This window comes from Atractosteus spatula, chromosome 23 (assembly GCF_055471065.1).
Source record: "Atractosteus spatula isolate fAtrSpa1 chromosome 23, fAtrSpa1.hap1, whole genome shotgun sequence".
NCBI classification, from domain to species: domain Eukaryota; kingdom Metazoa; phylum Chordata; class Actinopteri; order Semionotiformes; family Lepisosteidae; genus Atractosteus; species Atractosteus spatula.
This window is the reverse complement of record NC_142728.1, coordinates 8,491,871-8,513,034: the sequence shown is the minus strand read 5'-3', so window position 1 is coordinate 8,513,034 and position 21,164 is coordinate 8,491,871. Positions and strand designations below refer to the sequence as shown.

The following is a 21,164-nucleotide window of genomic DNA, read 5'->3' as shown; positions in this document are numbered from 1 at the left end:
TTTTTACCGCCAACGCACAAAAAAGACAACCGTACTTCAGACTGAGGCACACTGATATCACTGCTGTAGTAGTTATCGAAGCATTAAAATTGTTTTTGTAAAAAAACATTACCATGGGGGAGAGGTTGAGGAGTCTTGCTAGTTTGTATACAGGAAGGCAACACGCAGTCACCCAGTCCTCGCTTGAAGTAGAGACGTAAAATAGTGGAACACATTTTTTTCTATTTGGTCACATTGTACAATACTTGTTAGAACAAACCAGTTTAACACTGCATTGAATTGTACGTAGACTAGCTTTAGGACTCAGCGGATACTCGTCTCCTCCTGAAACAGGAGATGCGGGGAGGCTGGGTGACGCGTCTCGTCGTTTCAGCGAAAACGGAATGGATCAAAACCGATTAAGAAGCACAGATCGTAAGTTTCGCAAATGCAAAAAAGAAATGGTTTTAATTTCAAAACGTATTAGGATTATTTTTAAACGCGTCGGATTATCAATGTTATCGTTGAGCACAACGGCATTAGCAATGTGCCTCAGATAACGGTTATGAATTTCATCCCTATCTGTGCAATGCGAGTAGCAGCTATCCGGAGAGACCTGTGATCATAGTTCTTTCGAGTATCAGAAATGTTTAGGGTAGAATTTAAAGGCCTAGTCTGTAATATATTTATATTTTAATGTACAGCAAGAGCGAGTATTTCCCGCACGTTTGCACGGGATTACAATTCGATGTGCGTCAGTATTATAATTATAAGGCAGAAATGTAGTCATAATTAAAATTTTCAGATTTTTGATACCAGATCCTAGTTTAAAACATACTTGGGGTTCACTAAGAATTGGCAAAATGTTGCACATTGTTGCCTATACATTGGGACTTCATAGAGTGTCCCTAAAATGTTTCTTCTAAAGCGAACTCTGATTAGCAACCAACAGGATTTTTTATTCCGGGCTCATAGACGAGGGTCTGAACCGATGTTATCGCTTACTATAGCTTCGTGGTTGTGCAACGTTGCCCGAGGCACGGATAAGAGAAACGAACCACAGACGCCGTAGTTTCATTTTAAGGAACTATGAATAATAGAAGTGTGTATACATTTCTTTGGAAAGAAGTATTTGTTCGTCATCAATTGATCTCAACACCCAACACCCTATATAATATGGAGCCATTTAACTGGGGCGGCAAGCGTAAAAATAATTTATTACATACAAGGAATGTCATTCATCACATCTTCTTTGAATTATTTTCTTACTGATTTATCTGCTTACCGATTTATTTTGTAGATGGTTACCACCAGTTTATGCAACAGCTGCTTTGCAACACCTGACCAGAAATTGTATATCTTACGCGATAATGTGGTCCTGCGCTCTGGATACTGCGAAGCGTAGAATAAGTGGTTTTAATATTCCAGTTCGTCTGGTTTTAAAGGTGACATTATGCATTTTAAAACTTGAGGGATCCGATTTTGAAATTCTAAACATTGTATTGTCAGACACGGAAAAGTTCGGAAGCCTCAGTACTCAGTACCCGGAGGTCTTAGTGTCTTTTGGTTTTTGTCACAACCTAAGTAGTTAATTAATCTAAGTAGTTTCTTAGATATATAGAATTTTTCATAAGGCCATGAAGTTGGTTACTCCAGCTATTTACTTCATTAAAGGTGACACCACAGAGCCTCATTAGAAGCCTCAAAATTATGAAGTTGATTAATTATATAACAGAGCTTGGGTGAAACAAAAACACACCAGGCTCTTGGGGAACTGAGGGAGAGACCCTGTCATTACTGTTGGGGTTTGGGTTTCTGTTGATAAAACACAAATATCTTGGGAGAAAAATTAAGTTGAGTTCGAACAAAATATTAGAATTTTTTACTACTCTTTTTAGTTCAGAACATACTGTAGTTGCTTCCTTTTCTTACAGAAAACATATATTGAACTCCTTACTACTCATGCTCACATTTTCAATGTTTAGTGATAAGTGCTATGAGCTGAAGTGCTCATTGAGCTGTTCAGAGGTGATGAGTAAGCGTTGGTTAATCACACTTAAACAACTCAATGGCAGTGAACACCAGGAATAAGGATGAAGAAGCTGGTAGGAAGACGGTGGGAAAATTCCATAGGTCTAAGGCATATATGAATAAATTAAATCACCTTTAAATCACCCATCTATGAATTGACTTCATCACTCTTCTCCTCCCCACTGAGAGCTGGTGTGTGGGGAGTGTACTGGTGCACTATGGCTGCTGTCGCATCATCCAGGTGGATGCTGCACACTGGTGGTGGTGGAGGGGAGTCCCCACTGCCTGCAAATGTAAGGATATCCTAATGAGGAGATATGGATCCTGTGCAGCCGCAGGAGTAGGCGGTAGACACGGCAACAAACAATCCGAATCGAGAGGCGAGATCGTGGTCAGTGGGAGTAAGGAAGGTCGAAATCCGGGACGAACACAGGTGGCAAACAATCTGAGTCGAGAGGCGAGGTCCGAAGTCAAAAGGCAAAAGGGGGTAGTCCAAAATCCAGAGTGACACAAGGTTTAGTAATCGCCAGGCAGAGCTCTCGGGGAGTAAACTCAATACCAAGCAGCAAGAAGCGGGTTGGAAAGGCTTAAATACTGCAGCCTGCTGCACGGTAGGGCGTCTGGTGAGGAGTTAACACGTGCAGCAGCGCTTGTACTGTAAGTACAATGGCTGCTGGCATTGGTTAGCTCTCTTGGGGGCTGGTCTGGGCAGGATGGTGGTCGTGACAGTAAAGCGCTTTGATTGGAGTGTCCGAACAGCGCTATATAAGTGTAAGGAATTATTATTATTACCTTTAAAGGTGGGTTTCCTTCTCAGACAAGGAAGCTAATTTGTCCAGTTCTAGACTCAGTGGCCATAGTGAAACAGAGTTTTCAGCGTACAGTAGACTAAAAGATATCAACTGCATGTCAAAACATGCATATACCTAAATATGGTGTATGTGTTCCTAGCATTTCATGGAAGAAATCAATTATTTAATATTGCATTTCATCTGATTTTTTCATCTAAGAAATTGACTGTGTGTAGAATATTGAGTGGCAGTAAAACAGCTACTGCTAAAAATGAGAAAAACTAAAATTAGGCATCTAGTTACAAGTTACAAGGCAGTAAATTCCTGAGGTTAGAGTTCTGCATTTGTGATATTTTAATTTGAGTTCTTTATAACAACCTTCTTTGTAAGATTCTTCCCCTGAAACCAAAGCTGACTTTCACAATTCTTGAAATATAATTTCTAAAATATGCTGACATTAATGTTTTATAGGCATTATTTGTTATGATAAATATGAGGGAAGAATAATTAATTAGGATATGAATGAACAATAAAGGAGCAATCTATTGTAACACAGAATGACGAATGGGATTGCACCCGTCACCCTCAAGTAAAGACATGAAGTACTAAAATAGCAGATTAGACCTGTAAATTCAGTACTGAAGTCTGTTTTTACATTTTTCTCATGTCTGACAGAACAAAGGAATTCTTTTCGAATACCACAGGAGCTCATTGTCTTCGGTGTAATTCACAGGAGGAAAAGACTGAAGCAGAAGTCAAAGTGCATGTATACACCCTGCTGTTTGGTGCAATTTGTGCCAGTCAAATCTCAACTCTGTGACAGGAGATGTTGAAAAGATATACAAGGCTGCAGGATTTTAGAATCTGAAACTCTGCTCCCATTTACTATGCAGGAGATATAAAAAGTCTGACACTTTTTATATAAAATAATATTATGCATTTCGATTTTTCTCAGTTTTTTTTTCTGTTTATGAGGTCACTGTGGATGCACTGGGGAATTAGAGACGAAGAGACACTAAGTAGGATACAAGAATGATAAGGCACAGTGCTTAAATAACCTTTCTGTGCTATTGAGGGATGAATTCGCAAAATTACATGTTGTTGAGGAAAAAGCTAAAATTAGCAAGAGGCACAGAGACAGCTACATAACTAAATGACGAACAAACAGAGCAGTTAACAGTCCTGCCATACAAATACTGACAAGAGGAAGAAACAGACCAAGTTAATTACAGGAACCCTGCACCAGCCTGCACTTCCTGAGTTCATTTACTGATTGAGAAAGTTGTGAGTACAAGAGCATTGTTCTTTTACTTGAACTTGTTAGGGCGTGAATGTCACATCTTGATCTTGCACAATTATATACTGACTCTTTGCAATGATATAAAAAAACATGCCAATTTGCTTTCAACTTTAGCTCACTGTTCTGGGACTTTTACAAGCTAAAATCTGTCCAGAGTGGCAAATCTTATGTCGAAGCCTTCTAGGATAGCAGGTAAAACCTCTGAATTCTTGAAACCATCAAAGGCAGCCTGTTGCTGCACTGAGAAAAAGCCATCTTTCATTAGTGCATGTCTGTAACCTTGCCATATCTCTGGCTGGTATTGGTTTTTAGGTCCTTCTGCTTTGAGTCATTCTTGATCAGTATAGAAAAATCAAACCATAGCAATCCTAATAAAGAAGCAAGCTTTCTGAAAAGTTTATTTGCAAGTGTGTATGTTCTGTTTTAATTAATACACGGTAATTAGAAGGAACAGTCTGAGAGAAAGTATGGGTCTGGCAGGATTTCTGCGAAATCAGATGTGCTGCAGGACTGGTATCTTTCATAAGTTGCCAGCTGGGCTGGCACAAACAGATGAGCAAGCTGTTGCCCTAAAAATTATATTCAATCCAAAACATATTCAGAATTTCTCAACAGATGGGAGTTTTTAGAACAATCATATAACCTGTATTTTAAATCAAATGTATATTTCTTTTTCTGAAAGAGGTAGGGTGATGAAGACAATTTTAGTTTGGAATGGAAAAATGAACCCTTCCTGGTTTTAAAAAAACAACAACTTCTCGATTTTCTGAAATAGTGAAGAAAACATTTAATAAACCAGTTCTGTTCCTGAAAACAATTACTTTAGGGGCATAGATGTTTTAGATAACCACCATAATTTGTAGCATTAACATGCATTACTGTCTTATATGATAACCCTGTATCCAACTACTCGGCATGATGAAAATATGAAATGATTGCAGCTCATTGCCCATATCTATTGACTACACTGTTGCTCATGAATGGTTGTGACCTGAAGCAGGCACCTGCACAGCTGTACTGCTGTGACTGGCTTTTCAGCTGCTCACTCAGAATGCTGGCCCTCGTACTCACTGACACAGAAAGATGTTTTAATATACCTTCATCAGTGGTTAAACAGTTAGTTTAATTTAGACTGTTGCTTGCCCTTACAGATGTAATTAAAATATTTCAAATTTATATTAACTTCTGTGAGTGGGCTGCCAATGCTCAATAAAAAGTTAGCATATACTCAAAGAGACAATCGTTGAATTAAAAAGCCTGTCACAGAAATCATCTGTACAGCCCAGTAATTATGGCAGTACTGATTGAACACCAAGCCCTTTTAGTTGAACTTTTGCATAGAGCATTTACAATAATACTATTACATATTGGATTGTTTACAAGCAGTCTGCAAATGAAAATTGGGCTGCCAGTTGCTACTGAACAGATGGGGTCATGTAAAAGTGTATACAACAAAAGCAATGATTTATTTATTTAAGAATGCACACTAGTGTATATAACCATTAAGATAGGAGAATGGGCAGTGTTCATAGTTCTTCTCTAGAGTTTCACTGGAAGTTGATGGAAGTATATGAATTGACTGTTCCTACTGTAGCTTCCTGTTTGAATGCCACATACTGAACTTCATATACTGTAGAATCATGGGCGACTGATCCCAAGTGGAGTTAAGTGCAGATAAAACAAGTAATGTGTAGTATAGAGGAGATCAGGAACTTCCTATTTTGCTGTGATTGCTTATGATGAATAAAAACTTTTGGAATGTTTCTGTTAGCCATGATGGTCGAAGAAATACAGCTTCAGAACCCACTACGTGCATGTGCAGGGAACTGGTTTCTTACTGTTTATAGTAACATTTATACGTTTACAGTTTACATAAAATTGAACATTTTGTAAGACTATGTTTTGCGACACACATTAAAACATAATAGTGGATGTTTACACACTCAGTATAAATGAAACATACTATTTCAATCATGTGCAGATAAAACAAGTAATGTGTAGTATAGAGGAGATCAGGAACTTCCTATTTTGCTGTGATTGCTTATGATGAATAAAAACTTTTGGAATGTTTCTGTTAGCCATGGTGGTCGAAGAAATACAGCTTCAGAACCCACTACCTGCATGTGCAGGGAACTGGTTTCTTACTGTTTATAGTAACATTTATACGTTTACAGTTTACATAAAATTGAACATTTTGTAAGATTATGTTTTGCGACACACATTAAAACATAATAGTGGATGTTTACACACTCAGTATAAATGAAACATACTATTTCAATCATGTGAAACACTACTTGGTATTGTTTGGATCTAAAAATTACAGCAAAATAGAATCTTGTGTCATTATCATTTATGTTGAACTTTATGTTTGATATCCTAAAAGAATAAAAGTCTTTTTGAAGTTGTTTTTCTTTCAGTGTTAAAGCAGGTTCCCCATTGTGAATCCATGCTTGTTCTTTGCAATAAGAGAAAAATTATTGCTCCGATTCGATATTTAACTGTGTCACATCATAAAACAAATCAGATAATATGATAATATACGTCTGCTAAAGCTCAGTCTGTTTCCTCATGGGTTTCATGTGTAATTTAGATACTGCAGAAACAGATTTACAGATTTGTGTATTATTAAATTCAACATATTATACCAGTATATGAAAATCTAAACAGAAAATAAATGAGAAATGAGATGCATGTTATCTTTTGGGGTAATGTACAATGTTAATTCTTTTAAGGAACTTTATTCCATTGGTCAGGTTAAGAAGCACAATGCCAGTACTGTTCTTATTTTCTAGAACAGTATTCACTAACAAACAAGTGTGTTGCATGTGTGAACTCGACAGTTCGCTGTAACAGACGTGTGTGTAAGAACTTAATTAGCTGAAGCACACAGCAGTTTAGCATTAAACCACAAAGCCCAGCTAGAAAATCCTTCAGCTTGCCTCTGCTGTTTTTTCTCATTATTATGTCACCTGCCACCACTAGTGATGGCTGATCGCAGGAAATCTGGGCGTTTTTTTAATGTGATAAGCTCAGGGCAAAATGAAGGACATGATCTATATCAAGAGGATGTGTAAGAAAAGTAAGTTAATCTCTCTGAATGGGATTTTCCATCAGATATAATTGGCTTAGCAGGCCTTACGTTTCTATAAGATGCTTTATCTACAGCCTGGCCTATCAAGAGCTTTAAGTTAAGAGACAAGATAAATACAGGGGGTGGATGAAAGTGTGAGGAGAGGACCTTTAATACATTAACTTATTCCAGGTGTAACTAGTTTTACAAACTAGTACAGTTATCACTGTTATGACGTTATTTTATTACATTGTATGAGTTTAGCCTGAAAAAAACTGAAGAAAATATAACTTTATGCTGTGAAAGCAATATCAGAAAAAAACAAACAATAGACAAAAATAAGGTTTTTACTGAAACACACAACATTGGAGCAAATATAGATAATTCCTTTTCCCAAGACGCATAGCAAATGGAAAACAAAGTCTTCTATGACTTATGAGATCGCATCAGAGCACCACACTGTCAGAGAGTTCCTCTTCAATACTGTGTTTTTTTTTAGTCATACACCGTGTGTACAGTATATTGCCTGACAATTCATTTTGGATATATTTTAGACAGTAGTGATGAGGAGAGTGATTTGTGTTTATAATGTAACTTTATGCTTTATGCCAGCAGTTCATTTGTATACTATATGTTGAACATGTGTTTTACAAGCAAAGCATTCTAAATATAAACCATAGTTTAGGCTTGTGCATTCAGAAGATCTATATGTTCTAAATTAAACAGTACTGATTTCAGTTCACCGGCTCTGATATGCTCTGATTTCAGGAACTGTAGTACATAATAAGTCAATCATTAGTGTTGGGGTCAGTTCCAGGCAGTGAAGGCCTTCTGTTGAATATTCTAAACTGACCGATAAGCCCAAGGCTAGTATTGTGTGTTTTGTACAGCTCAAAGACCTTCAGCTGCTTCTGACAGAGACACAAAAAACAATTCGTTCAAAGAAATCATCAATTTGTTTAGAACAAGAAGTGTTTTTCCTCAAATTCTGAATCAGATAAACTTTACAAACAAAAAAAATCACCAAAAGGTTATTAGCAAAACTTGCACATTCCACCATTATTTGTTTTGAAAAAAATAAATGATATCCATAAGAAAGTAAATCACAAAAGCAGGTACATTTATATTCAGATTAGAACACCTTGAGAAAATGTATTTACAGTTAATAATCCTGATCATGATGTACCAATTAAACATACAATCTGGTTAATTCCTCCATCCAGGACACTATTATATGGCACTTGAAAAGTTGTCCAAATTGAAGATTTTATGTTAGAATATTACATTTTCTAATTTATCTTCTTTTTTTCAGGAGTGAAGACTGAACAAGTGAAGATGGGATTGTAGTCCTTGCACAGCAAGCAGAATGGCACATAGGCGTGGGGATAAGGTAATCTTTTAAACAGAAAACTGTATTCAATGGTTGTATATAACAAGTGCTATCTTTTTAATGTAGCAGGATTATATTCTGTATATTCATCAGCATCACCAAAAGCTACATAAATAGATTTAATCCTCTCAAAACAAATGTATTCATTGTACAGAGCTCAGTTTCTCTGGAGTAGATACATTAATTTAATTGTAATGTGACCTATATATATATACTGATGGAAAAAACAAACGCAACATTTTCTGGAATGAGAATACTACAGTTATAGCTTATGTACTTTCACAAAAGGTTGTCGATTTGTTTTAAGCCCTCTGACCAGCAATACAGCTTGTGCAGTGAGGCATTGCAACTTGACAATCACACGAAAGCTCGTTAGGTGCACTTTTACCCAACGAGGTCCAGGTGGAACAATGCCTGATCAAGTCACCTTTAAAAGGGCCTTCATTCACAGCTTAGGTCACTGCAAGAAAAAGGCCACACTTAGTCATTTTTCTGAGCATTCCATACTGCCTCGAATCTCATCAGACGCAAGGGCAGGCATGTCATGTGCCAGCATTGCCAAATATTATGGAGTAAGCTGCTCCACTGTGTCCCGACTGCAGAGAAGTTTTCAGCAGACCAGCAGGACAGATGACCGTCCAAGATCTGGTCGCCCTCAAGTGACCACACCAGAGCAGGACTGACACATCAGACTGGTCCAACTGAGAGATTGTTTCAGATCTGCCACCTGTACTGCTGCTGAAACTGCCAGCAGACACAATGCCCACATCAGTGGCAGGACAGTGAGGCTCCATGCTGCTGGCCTTAGAGCAAGGTGACCTGTCAGAGGCCCTCTGCTCACACCTCTTAGATGTCACACCCAACTGGCTTGGGCCAGACAGAGGCTGCGATGGACTCGTCAGCAGTGGCATCAGGTCCTTTTCACGGATGAGTCACTCTTCAGCCTGTTCCACGCAGACAGGAGGGCCAGAGTGTGGAGGAGGTGTTGCATTTCTTTTTTCCATCAGTATATAATTCAGAGCAGTTATAACAAGTGAGTGATATATATACGTCAAAACTATACAAGCATTTGTGCCATTACATTTGTAAATATAAATACAGTACCATCTTGTACTGGAAGATGCTTCAAGAAAAGCGATGCATCTTCACAGATATTTATCTTTCATTTCCTTAAATGAATTAAATAATGATGTTCATGATTTCAGTTATAATAATCATAGTTTACCAAGTAGAGATATTAAAGATACTTGCTTTTATTAAGTTCACACATCCATTTTAAGGGTTTATGACTAGTGCCTGTATATTTTTTATTTTTTCCATTTAGTGTATGTTTGTAGTCACTGGCAAACAACGTGATTTTCCTTGTAGTGCAAGTCCTTTTAGTTTTTGTATATTAGATAATGTACACATCCCTGTATTTCTGCATTAATAAAAAAGCCTTCCCTTCAGTAAAGCAGAATGTTTACATCCATGTTTATACTTTATGTCTACGATTATAAGTAGTTCTAAATTCATGAGGGTTTGGACGTTCTGCTGGTACATTTCTGCCATTTATGGAATCTCTGGAAGCACTGCAAAACACATTTCAGATTTCTTTTTTATTTCCTGTTGTTTTAATTCATAATCAGTATTCTTTACAGAGGATTATACTCAGAGGCCCACACTAGTGTTGTTCAAACTGTTTCTGTATATACTGTAGATCACAGTACATGTGAAAGTAGCTGGTATCAGTGCATAAGATGAAACACCAGTGCCAAGAAAGACCAATTCTAATAATTCCCTGCATTTATATTGCATTTTTAGAGCAGAATAGAATAGATACAATACTAGCCTGTGCTGGCAGGTGACCACTATCTTGTGTGGTATAATTTGCAACCTTATATATTCAAAACTATTGTTGATTGTAGGATCACCTGTTATGTTTTTAATATATTCCACCTAATTTACAATCAACAGTTGTACCTTTATCCCTTGGCTAAAGGTGAGAACAGCTGTGCCTGCATGGTGAGACTGAGGAACAACAGACAGGCTCCTTTAAATTGCCAGTCCATCAAGGTGTTCATCTTTTGACATGTTGCTAGTTTCACCCTGACATGCAGGATGGTCTGTCAACACTCACCGATAGCAGCAGGCACATGGGAGCTAACAGGAGTTGCTGTTTCATTGGCTGCTGAAAGAGCTGAAGTGTTGCCTAATGACAATATAACAGTCATACCAGGAGACAAACCTTAATAATACAGTAGTTCAGCATGCATAGGCTGCAAAGGAACAAGTAATAGGTTTATTCCATGCTGAAAAGAGAAGAAAGAAAACACAACGTTTTGGCTGTGGAGCCTTCAGAAGAAACGTTGTGTTTTCTTTCTTCTCTTGTCAGCATGAAATAAACCTATAACTTGTTCCTTTTATAATACAGTTGCTTTAGAAGACCTTTTTTCCATAGTGATTTATACTGAACTATATATCAACAACTGTCGCGTTGTTTTGCATGACTGATCCCAAGCTTAACCAACTTGATCTGGGTTAATAGAGCGTGTCAGTGGCAGAGCAGGAAAATGATCAGGAAATCTCATGGTAACGAGACCTCTTTCTCAGTTACAGAACCGCCTAGATTAATGTTGATGAAATACTGAGATATTCAAATTATAAAAGTGCTTAACAGGCTGTATATGCTGTGTCTCTTACATGTTGCCTATGAACTTGTATAGCAGGAGCAGCAAAGCCAGAAGATAGTCATCTTTGGGGCCATTTTCCTCCTCACGACGCTGCTCATCCTCTATAACTCCAACACTGGCAACGACAGCTACAGCCCACTGCGAAACGGCCATCACTTCACTGTTCGCTCCACTGACCTTAAGAAGTGGGCGTCTGAGGATGGCTACACCTCTGTATATGGGAACAAGGTACAGTATAGGATTGTAGGCCACATGTGAACTATTAGACATTATAATAACAACCACCATCGAGTAATGTGTTATGACCCTCATAACAGCAAGAACATCTTGAAAAGGACGTGACATGGATTCTGCAAGGCTGTGGAGCACAGCCCAGGCCCACCCCTCTGATAGATCCATGTTTTCATGTTTAATTTTTAAAGATGAGATGTGCTTTTCCCTCGCATCGAGTTTATACATTCCGGATAGTTTATTCAGGTGGATTTAACCGACTCCCACGCTAAAATAATCCTGACTTTGAAACAATTAGATGTTTAAGAAGCTAAAAATAAGGGAAAGTGTGAGGTGCGTAGGACCTCCCTTAAGTCCTTTTGTGGATGGGGAAGTATATTTACGTGTGTATCCGGGATATCGAAAGAGTGAATCCCAGAATCTATATTTATAGCAAGACGGGAGCAATCTGGGTTTAGGCACATAATGAAAAATAAACCATTTTTTAAATGGAAAAGAGAGTTCCCTGCCTGAAACATTGCATCACTACATTTCTGCAGATATATTGCTCCTTAATGAACAGAAAGGTAGACAATTGTTAATATTAACTTAATACTTTTTATACATTCATTTCAACACCTTGCCTTAATTGTACTGTATTTGTGTTTCATTTGGACCATTCTCTGCATTAATATGTTGTCAAAAGACACAGTATAAGGTAGCATGTTTTTTTCCTCAAAATGGTCAAGCAAAGATGTTCAGTAAAGAAGCCTACTTGTAGATTTGTGTTCTCAGGGGAGGAACCAGTGATGGCAGCTGTTACTGAAGAATGTTACTGATCAATGGGCATGACTTCATGACTTACTCTTAACTGGTATTGGGAGCAGAGAGGTTCATGAGGATGGATTATTGAATCTAATTAACTTTGCACTGAATAGTTGGTGTTATTCATTTTAAGGTGGGATGTAATTAGAGTGAATGGAAAGATCTGGCATACACGGAAGGAAAATGATTTAAGTGAGACCTGGAAGCAATGCACGAATCAGCAGAAGCTAAGAAAAGAGCTTTGAGTGTCATTTTAGAGCCATATCTGAAGTAGGAACATCAGTCGACAATTTTTGCTGACAAACACTGCGATTTCTACGGCCTTGCTCTTTAAAGCAAAAACATACCAGGTCATGCAAACTGTCTTTTCCCAGACCTTGAACCTTCACTGTAGGCACTGCGCCTTGGTGACAAGCTCAAGCCACCTACTGGGAAGCAACATAGGCAACGAGATCGACCAAGCGGACTGCGTGATCCGTATGAACGACGCGCCCACGACGGGCTTCGAGAGGGACGTGGGGAACCACAGCACGGTGCGGGTGGTGGCGCACTCCAGCGTGTACCGCGTGATCCGTCGGCCCAGTGAGTTCCTCAACAAGACCCTGGACCCTGTGCTCATATTCTGGGGGCCTCCTTCCAAGATTGGCAAAGAAGCCAAGGGCACGCTCTTCCGCCTCATCCAGAGGGTCAGCATGGCGTTCACCAATCTTTCTGCCTTTATTATTGCTCCCAAGAGGATGCGCCAGTTTGATGACCTCTTCCATAAGGAGACCGGAAGGGACAGGTAAGAGACAGCCTTGATGTCTCACGATGCATTTGAAAATGAATTCATCCATGTCTGTTGCAACCACTGTGGCGTAACGCAAGGTGTGTTCAGTGTGGAGGCAGAGCCCTGGATTAATGGCCATGTGTTGCCTTAGCAACGACAGCTGACCTGGCTAATTTAGGACAGGCCACAGCTGGGGAGGCCTTTTAAGACACACTGAGCACTTTCCTGGAGGGACGAACAAGCAGGACTCTAGACCTGGTACCCCAGTAAGGGGTAATTTTTTTTCTCATCCCTCCGGGGAAGTGCTCAGTGCGTCTTAAGAGGCCTCCCCAGCTGCGGCCTGTCCTAAATTAGCCAGGTCAGCTGTCAGCTTTGTGTCGTTACAGGTCCCGCGTAATGCCACACCGTCTTTCTATTGTTCAGATTTCACTGGACCTAGAAGATCGATTTAACCCTTTATTTTCATATATGTACAGTATTAACTGGCCATGCAAAGAGATACAGAAAAAAAAGTATTTCTGGTGCAAGACAAGGTTAATTCGTTAATCCCTGTTTCTCTCTCAGACTTTTGTTTTTTTTGCCTTCCATTTCTAAACTTGTAGCTGTGCTTTCATTCTCTCTTAAAAGCCTCAGAGCTTTTCAAAGTTAGTCCGGGGCTCCCAGTCTTTGAGACTGTGTACCGTATATTCCCTACAGTGCATGTGTCCCAATTTTTCTCCTGCGCAGGGAAAAGTCTCGATCGTGGCTGAGTACCGGATGGTTTACCATGGTGATTGCCATCGAGATGTGCGATAGTGTTCATGTATATGGGATGGTTCCACCACACTACTGTAGGTAAGATGAAGAGCTTTGAATCAGTTCAGCAAAGAGGAATCAATAGTACAAAGTGTAATCTTCACACCATATATAAAGGCATTAATGCACTATAAAGAGGCAGCATAGATAGAACAGCAAAACTCAGTTTGTATATAATGCACAGTACCAATACCGTATGCACAATTACAATTAAAACACGCCTTCAGATATGCCTCTGAGCAAGATTCTGCCCTGCCCTGGAAGATTAACCTTTTTATTTTAGTTAATCTCTCATCCAGAAATTCCAGGGTTTTGCATCATCAAAGATGTCCTGTCAGATGCATGCTGACCAGGGTGTGAAACAAGGCAGGTATTGTAGGAGCCATGTGGTGTTTTAATTTTTGTTATATTCTTTTGAAATCAATCCTGTAAGTACATGGTATAAATATGTTGATGGTCTGCTATTTAAAAAAAGCACGTTGTTTTGTTATTACGTAAATTGCGTCTATCCCTTTTAGACGGCCAGTGATTAGTGTTAACTAATCACTAATGTTCATTTGTGTAAATTCTAGAAATTTCTGTGGCAGTGGAAAAAAGAAAACAAAGAGTGGCACGGTTTCTGAAGTGCTTGTGCAGATGCCTGTTTAGTTTATTTGAGCTTTGTGGAATAGTTTGGTATTGTGGAAAACTTTGCCTTTTTGTTTTGCTAATGAAACCATCGTGAATGTGAATAAAATACATTTTGTTTTTTTAAACCTGGCGAAGTTTATTGTGGAGTCTGCACAAGCACAGTCAGCCATAAGCTTGCCTTTCTTACAGTGGACTGTGGAAGCTATCCAGAATGTATGTCGTGACAGAAAAGGGCAGGGTCTTGTGCCATGAGCAAAAACAACTTTCTAATTCAATAGTAGTCTGAGGAACAACAAGGAGTGAGAGAGAAAAAGCTGTCTATAATAATGATGGAAAAATCGCTGGACTGCTTGCTTAGTTAGCAATGGATCCAGGGATTTGAAGAAAGTGTGGATGAAGAAATCTCACAGCCCTTACTTTTGCAGCAGGAGACCCCAGCCCAAAAAGATCCCATACCACTACTATGAGCCCCGCGGGCCTGACGAATGTACGACCTACATCCAGAATGAGAGAGGGAGGAGGGGCAACCACCATCGCTTCATTACCGAGAAGCAGGTGTTCGCACGCTGGGCCAAGCAGTACAACATCACCTTCTCCTACCCGAAGTGGTGACCTTACGCACAGGAGGTGTAATAAGAGGGGTGGAGGAAGGGTGCAGATACCCTCTTCAATCTCCCTTTTCCCCGGTCCGCTTCACACTTACAGCGAAGGCATTCCTGAACACAGTCAACACTCTGTGCTCAGCAGGTAAAACCCTACAATCTGAGCATTATTGGAGAACACTGAACACTTTGCTAGCTGCTGCAGCACCTTTTGTGATTCCCCTGAAGGCATCGCGTTATCTGATTTATGCTGCAGGTATTTGCCAATAGTTTTGTAAAATAAGAATCACAGGAGTCTGTTGTTTTCATAAAAATGTATTTTTGGCATATTTATAGTTCTTTGTAGAAAAGACCACAGAAATTGGGTATTTGTATTTTTGTCTAAATCCTCAATGGAATTTAAATGTATTGCTGCAAGTAAGGATTTTGTTTTCCTATTTTCCTAGAAACTCTGTATACAGAAAATGTGCTACAGGTTACAGTGACCTTTTGCACCACGACCAGCTATAAACATTTTTCTGTAGAGATGAAGTATCTTTCTTAAAATATTTTCATTTTTATCCCTTTTTGATACAATGGCTTTCAATAAGAAACGGTCGGTTGTTTTCTTTCTCTGCTTTTGAAAACCTCTAGAAAACAAGGGCGTTTGAACACAGTCAAGCTTTCGGTTTTTAGATTTCACACAGCGTTCAGCTATTTCTAAGACAAAAGCTGCTTTTGTGTTTTGATTTAAGGCGTCCACTAAGAGAGCTGCATGATGTCTGGGCTGACACAATGCAAGTCACGAACAAGTAAAAGCAGACAACTTATGGGTATTTTATAGTAAGTGTTACAAATTGTTCTCTTTTTTTCCTCATCTCTCTACAGAACTGTGTGGTTAAGGTGCACTGCTCAGTTCAGCTCCTACTGTAATGACCTCAGTGGTTGCCTTAAAACTGCCATTGTTCCTTTACAGTACTGTCCAAAACAAAGGTTTTGAATAAATCAGACAAAGAAGAATGTACAGTATAATGAATGTCAATGTTTTTCAATATTGTTCAATATTGTTGTAAACTACTGTATATAATGAAGTCTATTGTTTTATTGACATAGTAATGCAGTTTTCTTCAATGAAAGAATGAGTTTGATTTTTATTCTGTATGCAGAAGTGCAAATGCTTTTTGTCTGTATATGTAAGGTTCATAGAAACAGTTGCAATTGAGAAGAGGCCATTTGGCCAATGTAACCTATTTAGTAGTTAGCAGCTAATTGATCCTAGGATCTCATCCAGCTGTTCCTTGAAGGAAGCCATGATAATGACTGCTGTGTGGGAGTGTGTTATGGCTTGAAGCTGTAGCTTTGCACAAATCTGTACTGAAGAATCTGCAGCTGTCATCCATGGTCTCATATGTACCTCATATTTGTACCAAATTTAAATACAATACTGTTTTCACACGAGTTTTGAAAGCTCACATTGTAGTTTACTACAAATTTATTCACACATCTGAAGCAATGTAACCGAAAGTTGCTTTAACAGAAAAATGCAAGTGTGCATTCAGTATGCAAACTTTGAAGGGGTATGAATGAATTTGTAACTAACTGTACAGTTCTAAGGACCCTCTAGGGACACATTTGTACTACTGAAATGAAATACACTGTTTTATCGTGCTTTATTACGTACTGGTTTCACACTGTTTTAAACTATAAGGTTAACTCCAAGTGGTATCATTTTTAAGACTGAATTCTTACTGCAAAAACTGCCACTTAATCTTGAGTATGTGGTCCTGAGGTGTGTTATGGAAGACAACACAAATGATGCCAGGCTCCAATATTTGTAAAAGGCCTTTCTGAAAATAAGTCCGTTTAGCTAGAAATTTCGGCTTCACTGTTAACACAAAAACAAAATGCATATTACAATTTATTGTGAACATGTGCAATGTAAGGAATTTACTGAAACACTTTAAAAACATAATACCATATTCTAGTTAAACAACTGACAGGGTAGTGTAAGGTTGTTTTATGAAGTTTAGGCAGTATTCCATTGTGAACCTGTGTCTGACAAGGTTATATGGTGCAACAAGTCCCTCTGAAAGTGATAGGTACCAGCCTTAACTCAAATATAAGTACAGTATGGAAACAACAAGGCTCAGACTGGCAGAGCACTGTGATCCCATATTGGCACAGGAAAGTTTGTGTTATCTTTTATGTGTAGGGATAAGGATATCATACTGATGTTTGTAACAGGTCTGCAAATATTGCTATCATCATGTTATACATTGATCTTACCAAATAGTCCAAGTTATCAAGTTTGTGGTCCGCAGACCTTGTCCCTTGTTCTCAAAGGAGAATAAAAGAGTTAAAACCTTAAAGCACACAAGCAGCTACTGCAAGCACAAGCAATTTTACAAAGTAAATTGTCTTTGACAGAACAATATGTGCAGATGTTCTACCATGAAGCGTAAGACATGAGTCCTAACTCTTTTGCCGATTTCATACAAAATAAAATGTCAAGTTAGTCAGCATTGCATGATGAATATGAATAGTAAGGGGTGGAATTACTTTGTTTCTAAAATGTGTCTGTGTTTTAAACGCACAATATGTGTGGAAAGGAACCTAAAGGTATAACTCAGGCCTTGAAATGTATATTTTAAAATGCTTCTGCTGCTGCTCACCTTTAGGGGCTCGAAAGATGTGGCTCCTGACTACATCAGTGAACAGGTAACACCCTACACCTTTATTTTGGTCATCTCTTCAGATTCTGGATTTCTTTCGGTACAATTACGAGACATTGAGCCCATTGAGGGACTGTGCTTTCTGTGCTGTTGCTCCAAAGTAGAATGATCTTCCAGCCCCTATTAGAACTTGGAAGTCCCATACCTCTTTCAAATCCCATCTTTATTTATTTTTACTGTATTAATTTATGTGTATGTATCTCGGTTGTTTTTGCCTGGTTTTAAGCACCTAAAGATGATGTGTCATGAGAGACACTGTATAAAATAAAGATGATAAAATCCCAAACTTCAGTAATGTACTCTTTTTTAAAAAAAAACACTGCTCAAGAATATAATTGACGCAATATAAAATACAACACTATACAATTTTAAATAGCTTGTGACATTATAGAAGTTCTAAGAAGCTCTCACAAGAGTTGGTTACGAAATACATATAAATAATGTACATATATTTATAAAGGGAAAGATCATACAGATGGACCATTATGTTTTTAGAATGTGCAGCAAATTAGCTCAGTAAAATTATGTTGAAAAAATTAATATGAGTTATTGAACTGCAGCACATTTTGGTGATCTGTTCACACATAAACTTTTATTCCTAGGCAAACACCCGATATGACATTTCATATAGAGGTGCAGACTGTTAATTAGCAAAAATGTTACTAGACTTTTTATATGGAAAATTCGGATGTTGAAGAAGCACAAAGATGACTTGGGTTCTATGAGGTTTGTAAAAAACACTGGATAAACTTGCTGAAGTCTACACATAATCAAATGATTCACCCTTCAGTTTGTTCACTGTGTTATTGCTGTTCAGCTAAATTTACCAACATGTCATGTATTCTGTTTCAGAACTTTATTGAACATGAATATGTCGTAGCAATAATAAGAATTCTCAGGAAATTAACCAACTTTAGACGAGGGGCACCAATGTGGTCGTAATTGTGTAGTGTTCCAGGTACAGGGCAAACTTTGACACTTAAATCAAAGGATTTGGAACCACAGGGCCTAACAATGATCACCAGATGACCTGTTTTCAAGTTCTTTCTGTCCTTTTTGTCATAGAATAGAATGGTTTGTCTTGGCTGGTGGAATAATCACAGATTGTAAACGCAGCAAGACAGCCTCTAAAATGATTGCCACTATTCATACAAAAGATAACAGTTTTATAAATTAAGCCCATCACCTTTCTTGGTCCAGCTTTCTTGATCCACCAGAACTGTACTGAAGTTGGATTTATCCCCTACAGAGTAACATTTACTCACTCCTGGGCACTCTAAAGGTAGGTCCTTGTCAAATTATCTTCATAGCGTTATTCATATCATCATTTCATCGTTTTAAATAGTGAAAATCAGGATAGTAAAATCCCTAGCAAATAATAAACAGTACAATGTCTTTGTATTTTCATTCATGGATCCGCGGGGACTGCGCCGTCTGCGTGAGAACACAACGCCCCCGCAGGGCACATTAACAACAGAACACGGGTGTGGTTGCGCTTGTGTGCCAATACAGACCGAGGAGGACACGGTTTTAGTAAGGGAGGAAAGGATGAGCAAAGGTACAGTTTGTCATAGTGACACTCGTTTTAATCCTTAATGACCGTACAGTACATGAATTTTAGGTCTGCAGGAAAGACCAACGAACACTTAAGTTAAAAAACAACATCGTTTATGTCTACTTTTTGACTCCTACTTGTAAAGTCAATAATGAAATCAATAATTTCAATAATAAAAACGCTGGACGCATGTGCGACACCTATTTAGATTTATTCGTTTGATTTATTGCGGGAAAAAAAGCTTTTCAGGCTATCCGTAATTTATTAGACGTGGTATCCCTATGTAATAAACGAGGCACACTCACTTTAAATAGAAATTAAGATAAAAAATACATTAGTATTTATTGCAAAATGGATGTTGCTTAAGCGCCATTGCTCTTTGTGGCTTTAAAACCTTGGCTACGAGTGAAAGCATCTACACCTTTTTAATATTTTTCTTTTATCCTCGTTAAATTACGTATAATATTGCAGGGTGCTGTAACATAGAAATGTTACTAGCCACTGTATATAATAACAGAAATAAAGCATCGTCTACAGCCCCCATTCCTTAAGTTACTTATTGTACGTTCCACATGATTTAAAAGGCAAAGTAGCATGTGGTTCATTCAGCGGGCTGGTTAAGACCGTTAATAAGTATATAGCATAGCTAACTACAATAGGCCTACAAAAAAATTAAATACGAAATGTTAATATTGCCTTAAATAACCTTCATTTCATTTAGGTAAACTGGCCATTTTGGGCACTGTTTGTCTTGCCATGTTGGGAATATTTTCCGTCTACTGGTAAGGTATATATTGCTTGTTGTTATAATAGAATGTTTAATTTGTTAGAAGCTTCAGAATAAGAAAATATTCTTTACATTAACCTTTATTGCCATTAAACAAAAATGTTTGAACTATTTAATTCAATTAAGTATTCATGTCTCCACTAGGTTCAAGCCTTCAACGACACACTTCAGAGTAGTTCCACTGCCATGTCTAGACGATGAGTATGATTGAATTTTTTTACAGTACTGTATTACAGACTAAATACATAGTTAAATAGATAAATGACTATTGGATCTGAATTATTTTTAGTATATTGAATATAGTTTATTTAAACATTTTTATGTGCAGATTATGATACATCCTGCTACAGCTATTTTTATTTTTACATTTTGGATGAAATGACCATAATGTTGACACTGTTCTGCCCTTATCCCCTTTCCAGGCTTGTGTTGAGAAAAAGCATAATGAAAAAGGGTAGCTTGTCACAGAGGTAAGTCAGATTTTCACAGAAGTTACTTTTTGTTCCAATATTCTTAAATACTTTAATAGACAGCCTTAACAGAGAGACAGAAATAGACTGAAGACGTCTGATGAATTCAAGTTTCAGAGAAAACGTGCAGCAGATTAACCAGCAGAAAATTCCAAATTTAAGACCAAAATGAAATGTTATTTTTTTAAATTTAAATGGAATTCTCCAAGGATAAACAGTAATAGAATAAATCATTGTGAAACCAAGAAGAGCTGTACATCCAACGTTTACAGGACAATAAAAATGGTAAAGGAACAAAGTGCAAGGGTGTCTCACTAAAGTGACCTAAAGTCATGTCACTGATTCACTAGTGTCAATACTATATGAAAATGCAGTGTCTCACAATAAAAAGGCCTTTTTAAAAGTCCAGAAGGACATCTGTTCTATTTTTGTTACATCTTTGTGCTTTGGTGTGCTTTATAAAAGATGTATGCCTCTGGGTTGAATTCCATCTGTGGAATCCATTTGTCAGAGTTATTCATGATACTTCATTGTGGGCAGCACAATGGCACAGTGGTTAGCATTGCTGGCTCGCCGA

General features: G+C 38.1%; 1 protein-coding gene across 3 annotated transcripts; it reads left to right on the top strand.

The window, feature by feature from the left end:
• Positions 1-312: 312 nt before the first annotated feature.
• On the top strand, positions 313-18,061 carry st6galnac6 (ST6 (alpha-N-acetyl-neuraminyl-2,3-beta-galactosyl-1,3)-N-acetylgalactosaminide alpha-2,6-sialyltransferase 6). 3 transcript variants are annotated; one of them, XM_088940348.1, is made up of 7 exons: positions 329-414; positions 8,484-8,561; positions 11,267-11,461; positions 12,643-13,052; positions 13,764-13,871; positions 14,132-14,198; positions 14,888-14,972. In XM_088940348.1, the coding sequence occupies exons 2-6, from the start codon at positions 8,538-8,540 to the stop codon at positions 14,190-14,192; spliced, it is 798 nt and encodes a 265-aa protein (XP_088796474.1). In that variant the 5' UTR covers positions 329-414; positions 8,484-8,537; the 3' UTR covers positions 14,193-14,198; positions 14,888-14,972. The 3 variants fall into 3 exon arrangements, with proteins under 3 accessions (XP_088796473.1, XP_088796474.1, XP_088796475.1); XM_088940349.1 differs by having other exon boundaries at positions 14,132-14,202; positions 14,888-14,927; XM_088940347.1 differs by lacking the exon at positions 14,132-14,198 and having other exon boundaries at positions 313-414; positions 14,888-18,061.
• Positions 18,062-21,164: the final 3,103 nt, after the last annotated feature.